Raw genomic sequence first — 24,287 nt, forward strand, 5'->3', positions numbered from 1 at the left:
TGTTATTTGATTAGTGTCTGCCTCGGTAGAAGCAGCCTATGAAATATCCTGGTGGGAAAACTTTAAAGAAAAATCTTACTTAAGAAATAAATAATGCGATGAGAAAGGAAAGATTAAATTTAAAAGTACTTCATAAGAATGTGTGAGTAAAATTGTGGATGTAATTGTGTGGATGTACTTTAATCAGACCTTGTTGTGATGCTGACCAATGACAGGCAGAATGTGAAAATGTCCTTCTGCCACCCTGTCTGACTCCTATAGGTCTACATATTCCACCGCAGTGTTCACTCTACATTTTCTTTGTTCTAATGCGATAGAGTGAGTAGCTGACGGCGAGCCACGGTGTTGCAAGCGCACATTCCTTGTCTACACCCATGGTTATAATTGCTTAACATTGTTATTTATCTCACAGCAAATACTTGCATTAGAACTCTGATATAGCGGTCCTGAAGCTCTTGCACTGCAGGGCATGGCACATTTAGAAACTGCTCCGGTGAGCCTACAGCAATGCCATATGACAATTTTTCGCATGCATTTTTTTCATCCGCAAGTTCACCATAAAGTCCAATTTTAGTGTGTCTTATCGAACAGATTTCTTTTGAAAGTATAATCTGTAGTCTAACTGTATTTCAGTAGTGTTGTGCTGTCATGAGCTTTGTGATGGAATTTTTTTTCTTTCATCAAGGAGTGCAGATTTCCTAGCGCTTATTTGTGGAGGACAGGAAACGCACTCCTCCTCCCAACAACCTACTCCACCCTGCTCCCCACCCCCGCCATCTCAGACAGTTTCCTGTAGGCTTTGTAGCCGTCGTTCACTCCTGGCGTACAGACCAGGATTAATGCCTTGGCAGTCCCCTGCCTGTCACGCTACTCTGGGTACCAGTATGCAGTATACGGTATGTAGTGGGCCATTTCGAGCATAGATTCTTGCTTGGGAGTTCCCCTTACCTGTCATGTGGAGTGAAGCACCAGTGTACCTGAGCGGTCACTGCCTGGTATATGAAACCAGCACAACCAGTCATGCAAGTTTCTGTAAAATGAACTGCCAAACCGGAGGTTGAAAATTCACACAAACAAAAAAAGAACAAATGGAGACCCCTCCACATTACCACATTTTCTTTTTTTGTGTTGCAACCACATTTGTAGACGCAGGTTTAAGCATTTTCTGTCCTAAAAAGGACATATGCAGTACAATGTAAATCCCTGAACCAGCCCACAAATCCTTTCACTCCACTTAAACTAAAGAGTTCAGTGCACACATACACAGCATAGAGGTAGGCATATAATGGACTTGGAGTCACTTTTCATAATGAACTCATATCCTTGCTCTGTGTACAGAATCAGGACATCAAACTGAGGTCCAGGTCAACAATAGTAGAGCTTAGCCTATCCTAACTCTCCAAAAACAACAATGATTTTTAATGAGTCATGATATAAAATGCATTCATTTTGGAATGTTAGAAAATGTAAAAAAAGAATTAGCAAAGTATGCCAGGGCATCAGAACTCCAGTGTTCATTACAAGGCTCTCTGTTTTTTTAAGCACACATAATACACAAATTAATGTGGCTGAAAGAATTATTTTCACAGTAGTGAAATAATGACAATAATGTTTCCTATTTTTCATTTTTGCATTTAAAAAATCCAAAGAATTTGATTTTGCCCTCCAAAAAATGTGTACTTCATTAAATATCATTAATGCTCAATTCTCTAAATGGACTACAGGGTGACTGGACACCTATAAATGCACCTGTAAAACCTAATACAGTGGCTACTGAGTGTATGTACAAGGTAAGCGTTAACAAAGTTGGTACTAGAGGATACTATAATCTACCTTCTCTAGACCAACCCCCTACACCTGTGTTGGGCGTGGCCGGAAAATATAACGTACAGTATTCGGGATTGTGGGACACACGGATTTTCACGGAGGAATGCGATAGAAGGGTAAATGTCAGTGGTGGTGTGTGGGTGGGGCAAAGATGTGGACTTTAGCCCCAAGGTTTTGAAACCACTCCTTGTGTAGGTAGGTGGCTGTCAAAGAAGTTAAAGTCATCCTGAATACCCCACAGGAACCAACTGGGAGCGAAACGATACTTAGAAACATAGGAGGTACACCGAAGAGGCCGTCATGCCACAACTGGAGAAAGAAAGTGATGCGGTCGGAGACGAGTCTAGAAAAACCGAAAACAGTCAGGTTGGTTTACCTCATCACCCCTGCGCGAGAAACTACGGGTCGCCATTGCTTTTGTTTCCTCGCAGTCTTAAGCATGTGCTCTTTGTAAACTAACTTGCAAAATATGTTTGTTTTTTTAATTAAACTAATATTTATTTAAATATTTGATGATTCAGTGATAATTTAAAAAAAACTAATTTATTTAATATTTGTTTTGATTCCTTGTATAGGGGAAAATATCTCATTTCAGTGTGGCAATGAATAAGACCGCAGTAACATCGCAGATGATGAAAGAAGAAACAAATTATATGCAAACAGCCAGAAGGTTCATGACTTCATGAACTAGTCTGACTAAGTTTCTGATCAGAATTTATTTCCTGAAGTTGGGTTGGATTGAAGCACAGCTATGCTGATGCCATAGACAAATATCTGACCCTTTCTTTGTGTGGCTAAATGAATAGCGACTAGGTTGCAGGTACTGACTTGCATACATACCATGACATAACTGATGTCACGATCGTCTGAGCGGCGTTTAGAATACACGAGCCTGCCACTGAAGGCAGACAACACTAGGATTGTGTAGGCACGGTTTTCATATACTTTTAATAATTAATAGGACTTTATGCTATTTCTGAGCTGACCGAAACTTGATGAATTAATTCATCAAGTTTCGGTCATCACAAAAATGGTTGAATGGAAGATTTTGCTACCATCGATTATAAATATTCTAACGTGATGGGCTACTCTTGTTGCTAAGTTACTCTTTTTGTAATTAATTGGTCAAAGAAAAGTTCACATTCTAAGCCGATCTATCATTTTTACCTATTTGTTTGGTTTGTATGAATTTGTATGACACTGAATTGCTAGTACACGATTATTACAGGACTTGTTGGTTATTAAATGTACTATACAAATGCACTGTAGTGCGCAGATGTTCAGTCAGAGCATGTGTACTGTATGTAGTGTTCGGCCTCAATACGAACCTGTCACCAGTGTCACCTGGATATGACGTAGTTACTTAAATCCTGGCCTGGAGAGACTCTGCTCCAATATAGTTCTTTCTTATTTTAAGCGTTTATATAATACTTTACATAAAAATAACACTCTGGTTGCGGATCTGGTTGCTGGTAGCTATATTCAAAGTTTAATTATGTTTGCAAAATTATGCTCTGTCTCTCTCATGCGGGTAGATGGAAATATTCACTGGTACCACTGCTTTTTCCAGATAGTTTGACTGCATTACTTCCTTCTGGCTGCAGTAATTTGCTTTATGTAACCACATAAATTCTAAACTAACTAGAAGCTTGTTCAAAGCTTCAAGGTATGTATTACTATTTTTAAACTCTTAAGGGCCTGACAGTTAATTAACAGGAACATGAGAAGTACTTTCTTTTAAACTGCACACAACCTTCAGTTATACAAGCTCAAAAAAGAGCACAGTACTGTCAGAAACCCTTCGGGGAAATAAATATGGAATCTAAATATTTCTACGTTACACCACTTCTTTCTCCATTTGGCATTTCAAAACGGAATATAAACAGCACTGCTGGGGTTGCACAGGCAGGGTTGTGGAGAAGTGCTCTTTATTATCCATAGATAATAGTGAAATGGAAGCACTAACTAAGCAAAAACAAAAGGTCATCCTTGGTTCGAAGGCAGCGCAGCGATGCTGAGGGATAGTCCGCTAAGGTGCAGCGCTTGTCTTCGTGTACCTGTGGGTTTAAACAGTCACACAATTAGCAATGTCAGGTGCCCACAATCAGTACTCCAGGGACTGGGAGCGGAGCGGGGCTGGGATGTGGAGTGATCCCTACTGCGAGTGGGCATGTCCTTCCTGCTGGCAGACCGGCCTACCGTGACATTAACCTGGCTGTTTGCTCACTGTTGGCCTTGTCCTAGACTACTTTTACTATCATTTATTGCTGTGTAATTTAAAGAGCTTCTGTGCTCTCTAAAGACCTTCTTTCATTGACGGCTATAAAATGTTTGTGGTAGAGTTTTTTTGTTTGTTAGTTTTTTGTTTTTTGCTTCAGACTAACTTCATAGGTAGGCACTAACCAGACTGGCGATGTTTCATATACAGCATGGATATTGAGCACCAAGAATTTTCCACCAGTTGTAACATTTATTTTTGTTTAATTATCTTATGGATGTCTCTAATAGTTGTGGTTAACTAAAATGAAGCATCTGATCACAAAGCATTAGAGGTCCACCCTTATACATAAAAATGCAATAAAATGTGATATTCTGGACTTCTGAATTATTTAATTCATAGTGCTTAGTGTATATGGTAGAAATAACCAGTCTGCCTAAACTATCTAAGTCATTATTGTTTCTGTCACTTATAAAATGCATCACACACTGGTACCAGTAGCAGTGGGGATGATGTCCTCTAATGTTACCCGCTTGTTGTGTTCCAGAGTCGACTATCACGGGGAATAAAGAAGAGGGTGTGCACTACGTTTGTGGAAGATGCAAGCAGGTATTGCAGCTCTGGCTGTGGAACAGGCCGTCTGACTGAGCTCTGAGCTTCCAGCAGGAACTGTAATCACAGTGAATGTTGATTTATGTTACGACTCTTGTGTTGTCTTCTATGGAATTTTCCACAACTGGTTCGAACAAAAATAAAACTTGTTAAAGATGGTATACGAGTTTTACACTAATATTATCCTGATGTGAAAAATGTGGCGAGACTCCAAAAAAAAACAAAAACCCCGCACAACAATTGTGAGGCAATCCTTATCATTACACTGGTCTGGCTCACGAAAGGGTGATGTAAAAAGGAGACTGCACATGAATGAAAGTTGAAACAATAACAAAACAAGAAAAAACAGCTCTAATGCTGGAAGAACGTGCCATCAGAGCACATCACCCGCAGCCGGACCTTCCAGTCGCTGACCTCAACCCAAAACAGCCTCCATGCAAATCAGCAGCACCTATTTCCAAGAACCAGGCAGGGCCATGACAACAAACTGTAAAGTGAACCGGTGTGAAGAGCTCTCCTTTAGTTCCAGGGAATCGCTTGTAGCATTTAAGGAGAAGATGTATTGACTTTGGCATGTTTTATTGTGTCTTTAGAAAATTGAACACTTTGGGTTGGGTGGAACGAGATAAAACCCATTGCATCAGAGATTACGTATAGATTACATTCACTGATCAGTTGTAACTCTGTATTTGTGGGTGTGACTATGACCTATTTTGATATAAATGGCTGGTTCATATTCAGGGAAGTTAATGAACTTATTTAACTGGCTTTCATTGAAAAAAAGGATAGCTCATTGACTTTCAAGTGCTCAAACAAAAAAAGTATTGAATAGATTTGTGACTAATGATGTTTAAACATGCCTGATTTATTTGAAACTGTAAGAAGGCATGGAAGTGTTTTCATCCAATAGGAGGCATTATTTTCTAAAGCTTAGCAGTTATAGGACCCTAAGACCTGTGATCTAGTTATAGACTACTCTATGTTGATGTTTGTTGTTTCCTCTGTATCTCTCTCACTCTCATCTCTCCAGTAAAGGGACGTGTCAGTGTGGAGCTGAACAGGAGCTCCATGGGGCCATAGCCACACGGGACTATTTCAGTTCTGCTATGGTGTGTCAGTGGGACAGTGCCCTGCACACCTCCGAGTATCCCACTGATGCCTTTGGAGAGCTTAAGTTTGCCGGGGCTGGTCACAGACACAGTCATGTACGTGGCCCACACACACACGCACACACTTCATAAGAGAAGTTATTATATTGTGTACTAAGAGGCAGTGAAATACATTTCACTGTTTTAGTTAATACGATCTTGCCCTTCTCTATTTAGTCGAATCTTGCTTAATTTGTTCATATTGTTTCATGACTTTATTAATACATTTAATATGGGTGAGTGTTGTTGCCTGAATATCTAGTACTTATTGTTTATTGCACTGATTGTTGTCTGAGAGAGAGCTTATGTATTTTTGCAATTCTAGGCATCAGCATTGATCTGTGTGTTTCACCAGCATTCTAGTTCATTGGTATCTTGCACTCTAACTTACTGTACTGTTTAGGATACACAAAGCACTTTTGTAAGTCGCTCTTGATAAGAGCGTCTGCAAAATGCCAAAAATGTTCATGTAAATGGAAACTTCAGTTAGATTAGTATGTCCACCGTTGCTGGTTGCTGGCTCTGGTGTATTTCAATAGGTCTGCATCACTTGCTATGAATAGAGAATAGGTAGGTGTGCACATGTGTGAGGGAAAGGGGACAAGACATCCAACTTTTAGGTTTGTCTTGTAACCTTTAGTCTAAGATGTAGTTAGATGATAAGCTTTCTGTGTCATTATGTACCTTTCAGTTGGTCTTAAAAACACCACCCTAAATCAACACCTGCAAGATCTTGAAGTCTCTTCACATAACACACATACACACACACACACACACACACACACATTTATTTAGACTTTTTGTTTAAATCCCCAGTTTATACGCCTGTCCTGTGACACTCCAGCTAAGATCGTCTTCGATCTGATGACTTCAGACTGGGGGCTGTCGGCACCGAACCTGGTACTGTCTCTGGTGGGTGGGGGTCATGAAAAGGTCAAAGGTTGGGTTCGAGAGGTTCTGAGGAAGGACCTGGTGCGAGCCGCCCAGAGCACAGGTGACCTTTGACTTCTACGCTGTCAATTCCTCTTCATGTCTGTGCTGTGTCGTTTTGTTGTTCCAGTTCATTTATTTGTTTCAGTGCCTGACACTGTTTTCTACACTGTGAACAGACTGACTGTTCAGCCTGCTCATGATGTGATATTGTGTCTCTTTAGTACAATTTGTTGATTTTTCTATTATTATTATTATTATTTTCTTCTTGTGTTTTTGTTTTGCTAAGGCTAACAGTTGCAATAATGCATGCTAACAGCACTTTTTGTCAGTTTTGTACTATGAGAGGTGTGTGCATACAACATTTTTTGTAATTGGTTGTGTACCGTGGCAGGTGTGTGTATACAGTGGTTTTGGTCATGGTTGTATACCGTGGCAGGTGTGTGTATACAGTGGTTTTGGTCATGGTTGTGTACCGTGGCAGGTGTGTGTATACAGTGGTTTTGGTCATGGTTGTGTACCGTGGCAGGTGTGTGTATACAGTGGTTTTGGTCATGGTTGTGTACCGTGGCAGGTGTGTGTGTATACAGTGGTTTTGGTCATGGTTGTATACCGTGGCAGGTGTGTGTGTATACAGTGGTTTTGGTCATGGTTGTATACCGTGGCAGGTGTGTGTGTATACAGTGGTTTTGGTCATGGTTGTATACCGTGGCAGGTGTGTGTATACAGTGGTTTTGGTCATGGTTGTGTACCGTGGCAGGTGTGTGTATACAGTGGTTTTGGTCATGGTTGTGTACCGTGGCAGGTGTGTGTATACAGTGGTTTTGGTCATGGTTGTGTACCGTGGCAGGTGTGTGTATACAGTGGTTTTGGTCATGGTTGTGTACCGTGGCAGGTGTGTGTGTGTGTATACAGTGGTTTTGGTCATGGTTGTGTACCGTGGCAGGTGTGTATATAGTCCGAACATGAGAGGATTTGGCTGTGTGTAATGAGCTCCATCCAGAATGAAACTTTCGTTTTACCTTTTGACTGTGTTTCTTGAACGAGTATTTCCTGAATGTAAATATTAATGTCTCATCAAATCATCTAATCTCTCTGTGGGCTCTTCTCCTCTCCACAATGTAAACATGACAACAGAGGGCAAGTTAATTGATAATTGTTCTTCCCATAACATCATTTCTCATCTAGTCATTTAAAAAGTAATAGAGATTTTAAAAGTTTTACTATTTTTTGGTGGAAATGAGCAGCCAAGAATTCAAATATTTTAATAGATAAATAGATATCAATCTACTCCAGAGAATGTTCAAATCTCTGATCATTTATCATTTTGCCAATTTTATATAAGCATACAGGTATATTTGTGTGTGGAACTAATGTACTAATGTTTACCTGCACGCTGTGAGGATTCTGCCTCATCCAGCATCCTCTTCTCAGTGTACCTACATGATTACTCTGCTCATGCTTCTTTTGTTCAGTGAGTGAGCACTAGTGATGTCTGTGTGCTTTGGGCCTTTACACTAATGTGTGTGTGTGTGTGCGTGTGTGTGCGTGCATCAGGGGCCTGGATCATGACCAGTGGGCTGAGCGAGGGCGTAGGTCGCTGTGTGGGTGAGGCAGTGAGGCACCACAGAGCTGCTGCCTCCTCCCCTTCCCACTCCAAAGTCGTGGCCTTGGGTGTCGCCCCCTGGGGGCTGGTTTGCAATCGGCAACAGCTCGTCAACCCAAAGGTGAGAACTGGCCCACTTCAGCCAAGTTCATTCATGCCCTTCATTAAGTTTTAAATAAGATTTTATTGATTACTATGACTTAGCTGAAGGTTCACAAACATATATTTCTAACTGTATGTGCTTACATTCCATGTAGACGTCACTGAGCATCCATGTCTACATTCTAAGAGATGGGATCCATCTTTTCTTTTGCAGGGTAGTTTCCCAGCGAGATATTATGTTCAGAACACATCACAGGACTCCCTCTACTTGGATAAAAACTACCAGGGCTTCCTCCTGGTGGATGATGGTAGCGTAAACCGTCGAGGTGGTGAGATGTGCTTCTTAACTAACCTGGAGGACTACATTTCCCATCAGCGAACTGGAATATGGGGTGAGGGAGAGAAACAGCACTTTAAAAATAATGGAAACCTGAAAAGAAACAGGAATTGATATCTGTAGTTTTACCAAGTTTACTGTGCAGAGTTATTAAGCGCCTATTACCTTTATCCTCTCGTGAAGCTCAGTATTCTAAAATATACGTAAATGGCTAAACAATGTTAATGTTAAAAGTAACATCACACACCATGTTTCAGAATAATTTGACATTACTGTTGAAATACTTAACAGTCTTACAGATTTAGTCTCAGAGGTGCAGGGTCCTAACCATGTTACCAAACAAAAGCAAAAGATGTCCCTGTGGATTTGACTTCTTTTAATCCTTTGATTTGAGCCCCCCCACCTCTCATAGCTGCCTGGGTCTGATCTCTCCCCTCTAATGCCTCGGCCAGGCTCACGTAATCCTATGGCATCATGTTCTGGGAATCAGAAAAACTCAGACCAGGGGTCTCCATTCACTACAGATACAATAACCCTGGTGAAAGTAACCGGAATTTACTGTGCCTTCTTTGTCTACAATCCAGATGTGCATGGTTTCCACCTAATAATATAAGTGAAGTATTGTGTTCTGTGAACTATATAACTGGCATGCAGCAATAACTAGTCTGTTTGTCCTTTCTCGCTGCTGATACACACACACACACACACACATACAGGCAGTGGTAACATTGAGATCCCTGTGATGTGTTTGCTGGTTTCCGGGGAGGCTTCAGTGTTGAAGGTATGTTGGAAGTTCTGTTTCTATGGACCTCTATTGAAGTTAACTACAATACACAACTGGGCCATGTCTCTCTCACTTTCCATCTTCAGAGAATGGATGCTTCCCTGAAGAAAGTGACACCATGGTTGGTGATGGATGGGTCAGGTCCAGCAGCTGATCTGATCACAGAGCTCCTGAGTGACCTGAACTCTACATCGCCCCCTGTGCATGGGGAGGGCTCTAACACTAGAGAGAGCTCTAAAGCTGAGCTTGGAGACAGAGTGCGAGAGATGATCAAGAGACACTTCCCCTTTGAGAAAACAGTTGAGGAGCTAGTGGACCAGGTGAGAGGAGTAGGGAGTGTGCTTGTGTTGGTGTGTGTGTGTGTGTGTGTGTGTGTGCGTGTGTGTGTGTGTGCGTGTGTGTGTGTTCTTGGAGGACTAGCCAGCAGACTGAGCTTGGCCAAATCATGCCTCTAAATCTTTTTCTCTCTCTGTTTCTAGGCTCTGAGCATCTATCAGAATAGAGCCTTAATCACTGTATTTCATGGTGATCAGGATGGCTCCGATGATTTTGACAATGTCGTTCTAAAAGCTCTGGTGAGAGGTAAGCTCATAGATACCGGCTTTTGTGTTGCAAGAAGTGTGCAGGTTTACCTGTGTATGATTTGTGTTATTTTTGAATTGTGTGTTTGTGTTTGGGTGTGCACATGCACAGCCTGTAAACAGGTAAGCAGTAGCACCAGGGAATACACTGAGGAATTGAAGTTGGCTGTAGCCTGGAACAGAGTGGACATTGCCAAAAGCGAGCTCTTCAATGGCGACATCCAGTGGAAGGTTAGAGTAATTACAAGTAATTTAGCTAGCATGCACTTACTGCAGTAGACCTAAGTGAATACCTCTGTGAAGCACATGTCTACAAGTACTCTCCCTATATTCACTCTCTCATTCTTTCTCTCTGTGGCAGTATGATGATCTGGAGGAGTCCATGACAGATGCTCTGGTGAACAACAAGCCCCAGTTTGTTCGCATCTTCACAGAAAATGGCCTGAACGTCCTGGACTACCTGACGTTTGAGCGTTTGGAGAGTCTGTACCAGTCGCTGCCGGACACCTTGGTGTACACGCAGCTGCAGACGTACCTGAGCGAAAGGAAAAGTCCCTCCACCTCACACCCCACCCAGTCGCCTGGGAGCAAGTCCAGCATACCCCTACTGGGGCCTTCTAGTGGCCATGGAGTCAGCCTGTTTGAGGTGAGAGCAGGGGAGGAGGTGTGGCTCACGTGTGGGTAGAGATGGAGGGTGTGGATGTGTGGGGGTGTGGGTGTACGTGGTTGTGGGGGGGGTGTAGATGTGTGTGTGTGTGTGTGTGTGTGTGTGTGTGTGTGTGTGTGTGTGTGTGTGTGTGCCTTTTTGGAGATGTTTTCTTTGGTGGATATGCATTGTGTTATCTGTGTTCTAGGTTTCGCGGTTGTTAGGGGACATTTTCGGAGGTGTATGTCAGCCTTTTTATTATACAGTCCTGGGACTAGAGCCAGGAGCAAGTTCAAGGAAAGCTACGCGGGTACTGTTCTCCCCATAACATCACCTCTCATCTACTCATTTAAAAAGTAATAGAGATTTAGAACACTGACCAAAACAACACGGAAGGGCTGTTATTGGTGAAACCAACCTAGTCCTCAGGGTTTCACACACGGTCCATTTTAGTTGTTACATCTGAGGACTCCAGATGGACACGTCCTGTCTCAGGGTCTGCGTGGACAGGGTTTGGAGAAGTTGCCTTTACTCAGTTGCATATGTTGACTGTGTTACCTGTCGCTGCCAGCACGTGACCAAGCTCCTGCAAGGTGAATGTGCATATCGCTACCAGAAGTGCACCTACCCCTGGACCTCCCTCTTTATCTGGGCTGTTCTGCAGAATCGCAGTGAGATGGCCATTTTCTTCTGGGAGATGGTAATGTTTCCTCTCTCCCTTCATTTTTGCCTCATCTCTCAATATGTGCTCAGGCTGTTGGATGTTCTTTCGAGATGTAGTTTTCCTCCATCTGTCCTTTCCTCTTAGTTGTTCTCTCTGCCTTTCTCATATTGTCTGTCTGTCCTTAACTCCTCTTCCTCTCTCTCTCAGGCAGAAGAGTCTGTGTTGAGTGCTCTGGGTGCATGTAAGATTCTGAGAGAGCTTTCCAAGCTGGAGGATGAGGCAGAGACGAAGCAATCCATGAAGGATTTGGCACAGACGTTTGAGAATCTGGCCCATGGTGAGTGAGTCTGGGCCACACAGCACTTGGCTGGTGATGGCACTGCAGACAGTGGGGATAGTGGCTTGTATGGATTTACAATGGCTGAGCTGGGCAATGGAATTGGTAAAGGTTACATCTCATTTAATTTCTTAACATACAATGATTGTTAATCCAAGTTCCTTTTTATTGGTTTGTTGGAAATGACTCCAGGGGCTTCCTGCCTGTTAATGGGACCAAATAGTTAACGAGACCATATGGTTAATGAGACCAAATTGTTTGGCTGGCAGCCTATTTTGATTGCTGATTTGTAATTAGCAGGAGTTGATCTCAATCATGGATATATCTTAAATGCAGTTAAGGTTTTTTCCACCATGTAGGCTGTAGTGCAGCTGGTTATGTTTCTCTGAAGGATAGCTTTAATATAGCTTTAATGTAGCTTTAATGTACCTGAGATACTTTTTTTGCAGAGTAACTTGGTGAGTTAAAGTTTGTGGATTTGCTAACCCCACATTCTACACAGATGTGCATAATCATGTGGACATTTGTTTATCCATGTACCTCCAGATTTGTCACCCTGTACCTATGACAGGTTTTACTGCTGCTACTCATTCTGCTACTTGTTATTATCAGTAGGGTTTTTTATTATGAAACCAGTGTGAGTGAACCACCTTTGTCTCCACAGATGTGTTTTCTGCCTGTTACCAGAGCAGCGAGGAAAGTGCCTTCACTCTCCTCATAAGGACCTCCCAAAGGTGGGGCGGAGTCACCTGTCTGCAGATGGCTGTGGCGGCTGATGCCCGCTACTTCTTCAGCCAAGATGGTGTGCAGGTCTGCAGCTCCGCCCTATGCCCCAAGCTCCGCCCTATGCCCCAAGCTCCGCCCTATGCCCCAAGCTCCGCCCTATGCCCCAAGCTCCACCCTATGCTCATGGCACCGCCTTGTGCTTGTGGCCCCGCCCTGTGCTCATTCACATGAGTTCAACAGTGAACATCTCAGGCAGAGAGGGGATCAAAATGGACCCATGAGTTAATGAAACTGTTGTCTCGCTTTCCTTCATGCTTGCGCTTCATCATTTTCCTGCACACCTCACTCTGATGTTGTTTGACAACAGATTATGTCATTGGTTTGTTTTGACTGGCTATGTGAATGGACAAGACCGTTTTTTTGAAGTGAAATGAATTTGGCGTTAGTTATATTGTTAACACATTGTGCCCCGACCCCCCCCCCCCCTCAACACACACACACCAACATGATTTTTTTTGTGGTTTGGTTTTTCTCTTGGAATATCCTCTGGTTGGTTAAGTTTCCCCTTGGCCCCTAAGTGTAAATTGGGGTGTGGACACAGCACTCACTGAATAGTTAAATAAATTAGGTTGACTCCATTACAGGAGTAGACATGTTCACAAACTTTCATTACATAAATCCACAAACCTAAACATTTTCAACCTGAAATGTGTCTTGCAATTTCCTGGCTACATATCTCACAGATCTCCTAGACCTCCTAGAGGTTGTAGATACCGCAACCTCACTTACTCCCAAGGACCATGGCAGGAGGGTTTTGGAATTGCCAATCTGCTGTCCAGAAGGCTGACTTCATTTCAGCCCTAGCATCCCTCCACTCACTACACTTCCTGGCTGAAACAGAGACCTGGATAGTCCTTGAGAACTCAGCGACTCCAGCTGCCCTGTTCTCTTCCTTTTCATTCACACATTCTCCAAGGCATCTTGGCAGGGGTCATGGCACAGGTTTACTGTTTTCTCGAAAGTGGAATTTCACCCTGCTGTCCTTCAGTCTCTTCTTTTTAATGTCACACTATTACAGTATCTTTCCCCACCAAACTTCACATCATCGTTATCTACCACCCTACAGGTTCCCTAGGTAACTTAATTGATGAGCTTGATATACTCTTGATACAATTCTCCATTGAAGGAAACCCCACTCAATCACGGCATTTAGCTGACACGTTTATCCAAAAAAAAAAACATTGACCTCATCCTCATCCTCAACCAGTCTCCTCTGCCTCACAGAGCGGCCAGTGTTAACCCGAACCACCACAGCATCGGACATCGCAGTCACCCCTCCCTACATCTCAGACCATCACTTTCTATCCTTCTCTCTCTCCTGCCCTTCTTTTTCCATCCATATCTTCCTCACATGTTCTCCTTTCCTCACAATCTGTGCTCCCTCACTCCCTCTTTCCTTACTTCTCCTATATTATCCACCCTTCCTCACCCTGATTCTTTTTCTTCTCTCTCCCTACAGTTGCTAATGGCTTTCTTTTTTACACTCTCTTCATCAATGAATCTTCTGTGCCCTCTCTCCTCTAGAACTGCAATATCTCCCTGGCTAACAGAAGCGCTGCATTGCCATAGGAGAAAACTAAGGACTGCCGAGAGGTAGTGGAGGAAAACTCACCTTGATTCAGACCTCGGCTCATACCTGTCTCTCTTTTTCAAGTTTTCACTGGAAATAACCTCTGCAAAGTCATCCTTCTATAGAGGGAAATTTGAATCATCAGCATCTGATCCATGCAAGCTCTTCACTATTTTTTATTCTCTACTTAACCTTCCACCTCCCCATTCTCGCTCATATCTTACTTCGGAGGATTTCATCACCATTTTGGAGCAGAAGGTTGCAGCAATCCACCAATCCTTTTCCTCTGTCCCCACTCTTCCAGCCAGTGTTCCTTCTCCTACATCCAGCACTTTTGCTTCTTTTTCTCCCCTTATCAGACAAAAACCTTCAACTCCTGACTTCCAGCAATCAGACTACATGTCTGCTGGATCCCATTCCTTCCATTCTGTTACAGACAATCTCAAGAGATCCGCTTCCTTTTATCTCTGTCATCATCAACAACTCCTCATCCTCTGGACATGTACCAACTGCGTTTAAATTCACCAGGATGGTACAAATCCTATAAAAGGCCACTTTTGACAGCTCCAACATAACCAATTACAGAACTGTTTCACTTCGCTCTTTCCTGTCAAAAGTTCTTGGATGAGCAGTTTACAAGCAATTATCTCTTTTCCTCATTCAGTAATGCTCTACAGTATTATAGGTTCGCATGGCTTCTCCTACCACTGCTATATTGACGACACCCAATTAATTCTTTCTTTCCCATAATCTGACAAGCAGGTTTCCAGGCATATCTCAGCATGCTTGATTGACATTATGTCATGAATGACAACCCAACACTTGAAGCTCTACCCCAGTAAAACCAAGCTTTGTACATCCCAGAAACCCAACCCTTACCATGACCTCACAGTTTCCTTCAAGAACTCCCTGGTATCACCATCTGAAGCTGCTCGTAGCTTGGGGATATCTTTGGACAACCAGTTGTTGTTGTTGTTGTTGTTGTTGTTCTCAATTCATATTTCAAATCTGACCCGGTCCTGCAGATTTCATCATTGTAACATATGAAGGATTTGGCTCTTTCTCTCCCAGGAAGCTGCTCAGGTGCTTGTGCAGACTCTTGTAATCTCAAATATAGACTAATGTATCTCATTACAAGATGCTCTTCCTCTATGAGCCATTAGACCTCTACAACTTGTCCAGAATGTAGCAGCACAACTGGTCTTCAAAGTTCACATGTCACTCCTCTCCACCATTCCCTTCATTGGCTGCTCGCATCAGATTTAAAATCTTGATGCTGGCCTACAAAGCCAAAAATGGACCAATCCCTCCATATATGATGTCAGTGGTCAAACCCTGATCCATACATCAAGTGCTTTGAACCTCAAATACAGTTCAGCTTGAAACACCATGCTTCAGTTCTCATGGAAAACAAGCATCAAAACTATTCTGTGTTCTGGCTCCCAGAGAGTGGAACAAACTTCCACTGGCTGGCCAGACAGCAGAGTTCCTTGTAGTCTTCAAATGCAGACTGAAGACTTATCTATTTGTGGACTATTAAGAATGACCATTGATCCTGCACCTATTAAGTAACCAAAACTCTAGCATGTATACTTTGCTATTTTTTGTTATTGCACTTATTATTGTCTGAGATACGTTTTGCACTTATAGGTATCAGTATTGATCCTTGTATTTCAACAGTATTCTAGTTCAATGGTATCTTGAACTCTAACCTACTGTACTGGCTGGGATACATTCTAAGTGTAAATGACAAAGCACTTCTGTGAGTCCCTCTGGTTAAGAGCACTTGCTAAATGACAAAAATCTAAAATGTAAAATGAACTGGCCTGACCGGGCAAGAGATTTTTATTGCTGCTGTCCAAACTTCACGTTTTACTAGCCGCGGGTGTTCAGGCATTCATTAATTTCAAACACTGTGATAATATCTCAGTGTGTTGTTCCCAGAGGTGTTGTTTCTCTCTGAGTTTGTTGTTGTTGTTGTTTTCTTTTGGGGGACAGAATCTGCTGTCTCGGATCTGGTGGGGAGACATGAGCAGCAGGACGGAGGTGTGGAGGCTGGTCATGTCCTTCTTCCTACCTCCCCTCATCTACACCAACCTCATCACCTTCAGGTTGGGAACCTTCTCCTTCTCTTCTGTGCTCTCCTCTCCTTTCCCACCCTGTCCTAAACTCTTCAGTCCTCTGCAGGTCAGTGTCTGTTCAAGCTTTCTCTGAGCTGGTGTTCTGTGGGATCATTTGGGTTCTGTTAGATTTGAAATGCTGTAGAGTAAAACCACAAATCAAAAGGCATGCGTTTCTCCTACTCTCAGCTGGAATACCAACTGGGTGTGAAAAAAATTACAGAAGTGGGGACTGTAAACTTCTTCTTTTCTGTGCTTGTGTCATTTTTAGGGAAAATCACAGCAGACACACAGACAGCCTGCAAGCACCAAACATGGGAACCTTCAATATGGATGACATTACCCATGCCATGTAACTAACAGAACCATGGACAGTCACATTCAGATGGTTTCACCAACACTTCCACCATACAGAAAATCTGACTTCGATTTGTTCCTGATTGACTCAGTCTCTCTGGTTCTGTTAGGGAGGAAAACGGTGCATCTCAACATGCTTCTCCTTCTGAAAATGTGGGCGACAAAGAAGCAGACACTGCGGCCATTCCTCTTGCTGATGTCTCACACGTGTAATTAGTGTCTCCTAAAGTTATACACACCTTTAGTCAATATTTTTCATTTATTTATTATTTCATCCTGTTAATAGAAATGTGTGTAATCCCCTACTTTGTTAATTAATTGTTTAATTAATTAATTAATTGATTAATATTTTTCAGTGATGAGGATGTTGAAGACTGTGCTATTCTAAAAGGAGATCCCACAGGTAGAAATGAGGAGTGAATTTATTTGTGACTTTGAATGTGGAAGTATTGAGGATAATTGTATTTTTTGGCATAATGTATTTTGGTTCTGTTACAGAATCGGATCATGCTATTCCAAAATATCCTTTCATATTCCATCGATGGCAGCAGTTCTGGTTTGCCCCAGTTACTTCATTTCTAGGCAATGTGCTCATGTACTTCCTCTTCCTCTTCCTGTTTGCTTACACACTACTGGTTGAATTCAAGCCTCCACCTCCAAATGGCCCCGCCCCCATAGAGTATGTTTTGTACTTCTGGGTGTTTACTCTGGTCTGTGAGGAGATTCGACAGGTACAGAACCACATACACACAGATATGATGTACATACACACATGTGTGTGCACGTGTACACATACACACAATGGCTTATGTCTCTTTCAAAGTCTTATAATGTAGGTGGTACAAGTTTCTCTCAGAGTATGAAGTTATACATCTCAGACTGGTGGAACAAGTGTGACCTTACAGCCATCATACTATTCTGTCTTGGGCTCATCTGCAGGTGCGTGTGTGTGTGTGTGTTTGGTGTTGTTCTGAAAATGGGACAGAAATATCTATACCTGTCATACACCAGTGTGTGTGTGTGTGTGTGTGTGTGTGTGTGTGTGTGTGTGTGTGTGTGTGTGTTGCAGGATGTTCCCTGGGTCCTATGAGTTTGGGCGTCCAGTGCTGTGTGTGGACTACATGGTCTTTGCTCTTCGTCTAATTCACATATTTGCTGTGCATAAGCAGCTTGGACCCAAAATCATCATTGTTGGCAAAATGGTAAGTAATGGACCAAGATGCCTTTGGGTCACCATGGATGAAACATTTCATAGACACACATGGATTCCCTCATCTCAAGGAGGTATCCATTATTTTCCCCCTAGGTGAAAGATGTGTTCTTCTTTTTGTTCTTCCTGGGAGTCTGGCTAATGGCTTATGGGGTAGCCAATCAGGCGTTGTTATACTCTTATGACCCTAGACCTTATTGGGTCTTTCGTAGAGTCTTCTACAGGCCATATCTGCATATCTATGGACAAATACCACTGGACGAATTAGATGGTAAGTCGGTCAGTGGGTGGGTGAGTGAGTGTGAGCTTAAGTGAGATGATCAAAACAAGAAAACAAAATACACTTTTTTTACTTACCATCTTTCCAGTTCTAAAGCGAGGAGAGAAAACATGTACAAACAATGTCAGCCTTATCCAGCAGGGGGCGGAACCGTGTCCACAGTCTGAAGCTAACTGGCTTGTCCTCATACTGTTGTCCATATACCTCCTCGTCACCAACGTGCTTTTACTCAACCTGCTCATTGCCATGTTTAGGTATTAGTGCTCTGTTTAATTTTCATTGAAATTTCCCTTTTAAAATTATTTTTACATTTAGAATTTTTATAGTTTAATATTAAAATGCACTGACGCGTGGGGTTCCATTAGCACAGGACTGCACGTCTGAACACTGTCACTGTAGTTTAGTAGAGGTGACTGTTGAATACCTGGTATTTGAAGTATAGACTAGTAACTAATGAAACATGTGGAGTTCTTACTATCCAAAAGTATGTAAAAGATAGATATTTAGTATCTGATGGTGTGTAGAGGGTATTTAGTTTTGTGGGGTTGGTATTAAAAGATATTCTTCAGAAAGGTAACGTTAGCTTTGCAGGAGGACTGAAGATCCTTAATCTGGACTCTGGTGTTCTGCATGGAGTAATTAGTAATTGATGGTTTGTATGTGTGGTCTTTGTGTAGCTACACGTTTAATAAGGTCCAGGAGAACAGCGATGTCTACTGGAAGTTCCAGCGCTACAACCTGATAGTGGAGTATCACTCCAGACCCTGTCTGGCCCCGCCCCTCATCATCATCTCCCACCTACACCTCTTCATCAAAAGGATCATTCTCAAAAAACCCTCTCTCAAGATCAAACACTTCAGTACGTATAACAGTTTTTAGTTTTTGCTTTTTTTAGGACCAGCTAATGACCCACTTTTAGGATTTAAACGCTTTATTACATTTAAAAAATATATTTATTCTGGAGAAATATGAGAATAAATATAAACGGACAGCTATGTCATGTAAATGATTCCCCATACCATTAGCACTCATTGGCAGTCAATGAAGCCTGCTAGCCAGCCAGATTGTGTTGTCCACAATGCCTTAACCAGATAAAACATTTTTTTTGAGTCCATTGAGTAGAACTGTGACCTACTTGTTAGTAAATTACACTGCTTAATATGTGTACATTTACATGTTTGGCATTATCCAGAGTGACTTACAAAAGTGTTGTCATCTACTCATAGAATACATCCTAGCCAGTACAGCAAGTTAGAGTTCAAGATACCATTGAACTAGAATACTGTTGAAATACAGGAATCAGTACTGATACCAAGAAGAAATGCAAAATAACTACTATATCAAATAGTGATAAGTGCATTATCAAACTATATGTGCTAGTGTTCAAAATGTCCGTAGGTGCAGAGTTAGTGGTCATTTTCATGCTCCACAAATAGATGAGTCTTCAGTCTCTTTGTGAAGAAAGTAAGGGACTGCTGTCTAGACTGTTACTGTACCTTACTCAGCTATACTCACATTCTTCCATCAACTGTTACTGTACCTTACTCAACTATACTCACATTCTTCCACCAACTGTTACTGTACCTTACTCAACTATACTCACATTCTTCCACCAACTGTTACTGTACCTTACTCAGCTATACTCACATTCTTCCGCCAACTGTTACTGTACCTTACTCAGCTATACTCACATTCTTCCATCAACTGTTACTGTACCTTACTCAGCTATACTCACATTCTTCCGCCAACTGTTACTGTACCTTACTCAGCTATACTCACATTCTTCCGCCAACTGTTACTGTACCTTACTCAGCTATACTCACATTCTTCCACCAACTGTTACTGTACCTTACTCAGCTATACTCACATTCTTCCACCAACTGTTACTGTACCTTACTCAGCTATACTCACATTCTTCCACCAACTGTTACTGTACCTTACTCAGCTATACTCACATTCTTCCACCAACTGTTATTACTGTGACTCACATTAGGCTGCTTGATATTATTTATTTAAGTAAAATTATGTAATTAATTAGTTTATTTAGCTTTATTGATTTTTATTAATGTATTTTCATCTATGGTTTACACTGGTTTTGATGTTAATATCATTTATTTTATGCATTTTTGTTGTTTTTTACCTCTGCATTTTTCCCTCTATCTCTCTCGATCTCTCTTTTTATGTGGCCAGCATTGCTGTAAAGTAGTCAGATTGTAAAAAGAAATGTGTTAATCACAGAAAACAATATATAATTTTGAAACTGAAGTTGCTGATCGAGCTTATTTGGTGAGAGCTCTCATTTGTGTTCACAGGTATTAAAACTAACTGACATCTCTTACAGCTCCGGGTCTGACTAAATAGGCCAGTTTGAAAGGGTAAAATGCCTAACTAGTTCTAGTTGAGCAACTAACAGTAAATGACAAATGGAAGCATCGTTACGTCTGTAGCAGCTCTGAGATCAACAGAGGACCAGTCACGTCGCCGTTGATTGTACGGGTTTTCATGCCGCATAAGCTTGGCTCGTGGCAATGTCCTGGTTTCCACATTCAAAGAGCAGATGAAAGTCTTCTGACGCTACCGAGGTCCAAATGCGACTGATCGTGGGTCTGTTGTTGGGATTCCTGTTAGCTTTGCTGTTCTCTGTTAACTAGTGTTTCCCAGATCTAATTGAGCTCACACATCTGATTTTGCTCGTGCCAGTTAGCTGAGGAAAGTAATCAGATGAGGTGAGTGTAGTGGTTTGGCCCTGCAGGGTGGAAGTTTAACAACCCTCAAGTACACAGAGGGGGCAGAAACTCTGTTAATTAAATAACATTTACTGTGTGAGCCTTGTGCTTATGTTATGTACTCTGGGTTTTAATCTCCCTCCCCATTGACTGCTCTTTTCTCTACCGTCTACCTGCCTTCTCTCTCTCTCTCTCTCTCTCTCTCTCTCTCTCTCTCTCTCTCTCTCTCTCTCTCTCTCTCTCTCTCAGTGTTGAAGCTTCATGGTATGAAGGCCAGTAGGTTGAACACATGGGAGTCTTTGCAGAAAGAGAACCTGCTCTCAACACGAAGCAAAAAGCTGCGTGATAGCGACACGGAGCGGCTGAAACGCACCTCTACCAAGTTAGTCTTCCTTCCTCAATGCTGGAATAACACTCTACTCTTCTCTCAGGTTTTGTAAAGACAAATTCCAACAGTTTCCAAAATGTATCCATAACGCACTGGTTGAGAATAAAGCCATTCAGATTCAGATTTTCGTGAAAATGCATGATTCCGGAGGACAGTTGCCAAGTCAGAATTGTTGTCAGTGTCCATGATGGGAACCAATAGTCCAACCTGAGGCAAAGCTATTACATCACCTAGTTTGAATACCATGCCTGATGCCTTACAGACCAGTTTAGTAACATTTATGTTTGTGTGTACACAAGGATATGCACCCAACAGCGTTTTTGTTTTCGTTTGTTGTTGTTGTTGTTGTTAATAAAATTGTACCTATAGGGATGTCCTCTGAGCAGTTAATCCTATCTACAGAATTACTTTAATCAGGTCTAAAGTATTGTTTTACTCAGATCTACAGTGTCACTATTTGCAGTGTAGAGTGGTTTTCTATATTGTACTGAACAGCAGTGTAAACGGTAAACTAAATCAACTGTCAATGTGAGTGGCAACAGCTTCACAGGTGGTTCCCTGTTAAAAGAAGTGGAAAGTTGTGCACTCGGGTGCAGATCTGGGACATTATCAGTAGGTGTGCTGAGCAAGTTTTCAGTAGAGGTGGGATTTTTAAAAGAAACTCCACAGCAAGGGTTTGAACTCTGAGAAAACGAGAGGAAACCCATACAGGAGCATGCAGGAAGTTGTAAGGTAGTACGCAAAGAACACAATTTTTAAAAAATGTACAGTTGTAGCTAGACAACCAATTTAGCGATATCAGGCTTTGGTATAAGAACTCAGAAGCTCTAGCTTCGCTGCTAGTTTGTATAACACACTGATGTTTCAGGACTCCTGTCTCCCATCACAAGCCTTGTAAGGAAATCCAAGTCGATATATTTCTCTAGGAGGGATCATTTTTCTTAAAAGCACTGCATTACTTTGCTTGTCAATTAAATGTTTAATGTCAATGTTAGAAAATCAGTGAAATTCCACTGTGAAGAGCTGAGTTGGTTTTGTACACTCTGAGGCTTGTGAGACCACACACCCTTAGAAACCAACACTGTGGCGGCAGCTCCTGTTCTGTGTATGAGAACAGGAGACATGGAGAATGTTGAAACTTGTTGAATTGGATGTTGCCATTGTGTGTGTGTGTGTGTGTGTGTGTGTGTGTGTAGAGTGGACAACGTGTTGAAGCAGATGGCTGAGATACGAGACCATGACCGCAGGTTACGAGTGTTGGAGTCCCAGGTTAGTGGACTGCACACAGACCTGTCTGTTCCTTCACACTGTATACACAAGGTGTGTGTGTGTGTGTGTGTCCATTATTTCTTCCAGAATTACATAATGGCCCCAAGTATGTTTGTATGTTTTAACATACTGCACACTCTATGTATTTGTGTGAGCGTCTCATCTGAGCAACAGCTGTTGCGTTTTCCTGTTTAGCACAGACTGATGACCTTCCGTCATCTCAATGTCTCACACACACACACACACACACACACACACACACACACACACATACAAACCACCCTTACTCATTTCACCTTTGGTTACATTCCAGTGCCTGTATTACAATATTATAAATGCAGGTGTCCCTCAGGTCTACCTCTGAACAGTCTGGATTTAATGCATCATTCTTTCTCTCTCTCTCTGTCTTATTCTCTTTCAGCTGGAGTATTGCTCTAGCTCCCTCTGCTGGATAATGGAGGGGCTAACACAGAGTAACATGATTAAATCGACTCATCCGCGTCCTGCTCACAGAGGTGCCATTTTCTCTCTCTCTCTCTCGTGTGTGTGTGTGTGTGTGTGTGTGTGTGTGTGTGTGTGTGTGTGTGTGTGTGTGTGTGTGTGTGTGTGTGTGTGTTTGTGTGTGTGCGCTGCTCTGTTCGTCTTACTGCAGTACCACTTGTAGGCTTAAGTTTCTCGGTGACTTAACAGAGTTCTGCTTATTTTAGATCATCCTTATATATACACATTGCTGAAACAGGCCTCATGAAAGCTCTTAGTACTGATTTATATTCAGTACTGCATGTCTAAAGATGACCACGATCAGGCCACTGGCTCCCTGCTGACTTCAGGGAGACGATTGGGACAGTCACTTATCCCAGAAACGCAAGTGGTGTAGAAGCTAGCAAGTGGAGGGGCTTTTATCCTGCAGTGCCTCTCATAAACCACAGCTCTGTTTTCACCATGTGCTTTAAAAAAGAAGTGTGTATGTGTGATTGTTTTTTCTCTTGAATTGAATTGAACTGAACTGAATTGAATTGAATAGAATTGTAAATGTTAGCAAAGCAGTGAAAGGCATCTGCTCCATGCCAGGGCCTGATCGGTGCTATGTTTGCTGTTCCAGACGTGAACTTGACCTCCTACTCTTCAACAAGCTGAGGGAGCAGTGATCAGAACATCTTAAAGACTACAGACCACATCCACGTGCCCACAAGCACATGCATGTATTGATATCCAGGCTCTGGTCAACAGAGAAAAAGGGGCACAATTCTGGGACAATTCTGGTCTTTCCATTTCACTTTTATAAGCATTATGTCTGATCATCTCCTGGTTGTTTTCCTGTCAAGATCACATCTAAATTTATAGACCATATTCTTGTTAAAAAAAAAAAAAAAAAAAAAAAAAGTAACTTTTTTTCAAACTATTTTTTAAGAATAATAAATACGGTGTCCAATAAAGGTAATTTTACAAAATGTGCTGATATGTTTGTAATTCTGTGTTAAGCTTTTACTTCTAAAGTTAACTAGACCTATGGTGTTGGTGTTGTATTGTTTGTTTTTTTTAATGTGTGGGTTGGGTTTTTTGGGGGGGGGGTTCAATGATCTCTCATAATTACATATTTTCTCACAACAGCTTCATATCTTCACTAGTGGCTGTACTAAATTCTAAATATAAATAATTTCTGCAATGCCGTGGGTGGCTCTTGTGTCTGTCCCATTCTTTAATTACGCTCTTAGACTCTCCTTGGACTCTTTGCCTGTGACCCCTCCCCCTCTCAAGGATCATCTGACTCCGAGGGTGGTGTGCTCCT

The 24,287-nt window shown here is 42.0% G+C and overlaps 1 protein-coding gene across 1 annotated transcript; it reads left to right on the forward strand.

The window, feature by feature from the left end:
* The first annotated feature begins 1,937 nt into the window (after positions 1-1,937).
* LOC113580852 (transient receptor potential cation channel subfamily M member 4-like) lies at positions 1,938-23,860 on the forward strand. Its single transcript, XM_035529061.1, has 29 exons — positions 1,938-2,193; positions 4,593-4,654; positions 5,688-5,862; positions 6,622-6,799; positions 8,293-8,462; positions 8,658-8,835; positions 9,497-9,561; positions 9,651-9,884; positions 10,044-10,146; positions 10,258-10,376; positions 10,507-10,791; positions 11,000-11,101; positions 11,363-11,491; positions 11,663-11,792; positions 12,457-12,602; positions 16,147-16,259; positions 16,540-16,620; positions 16,736-16,834; positions 16,982-17,028; positions 17,124-17,356; positions 17,449-17,564; positions 17,695-17,827; positions 17,932-18,106; positions 18,204-18,369; positions 18,793-18,974; positions 21,091-21,223; positions 22,426-22,498; positions 22,920-23,013; positions 23,601-23,860. Exons 1-29 carry the CDS (start codon positions 2,128-2,130, stop codon positions 23,633-23,635), a joined length of 3,822 nt encoding a protein of 1,273 aa, XP_035384954.1. The 5' UTR covers positions 1,938-2,127; the 3' UTR covers positions 23,636-23,860.
* Positions 23,861-24,287: the final 427 nt, after the last annotated feature.

Source organism: Electrophorus electricus, chromosome 1 (genome assembly GCF_013358815.1).
Source record: "Electrophorus electricus isolate fEleEle1 chromosome 1, fEleEle1.pri, whole genome shotgun sequence".
In the NCBI taxonomy this organism is placed as follows: Eukaryota; Metazoa; Chordata; class Actinopteri; order Gymnotiformes; family Gymnotidae; genus Electrophorus; species Electrophorus electricus.

Excerpts from the sequence above, each read along its gene's own strand:
- LOC113580852 (XM_035529061.1), top strand. The coding sequence starts at position 2,128 with ATGCCACAACTGGAGAAAGAAAGTGATGCGGTCGGAGACGAGTCTAGA. Across the intron at positions 16,260-16,539 it reads ACCAACCTCATCACCTTCAG|GGAAAATCACAGCAGACACA; the intron begins GTTGGGAACCTT and ends TGTCATTTTTAG. Across the intron at positions 21,224-22,425 it reads CTGAAACGCACCTCTACCAA|AGTGGACAACGTGTTGAAGC; the intron begins GTTAGTCTTCCT and ends GTGTGTGTGTAG.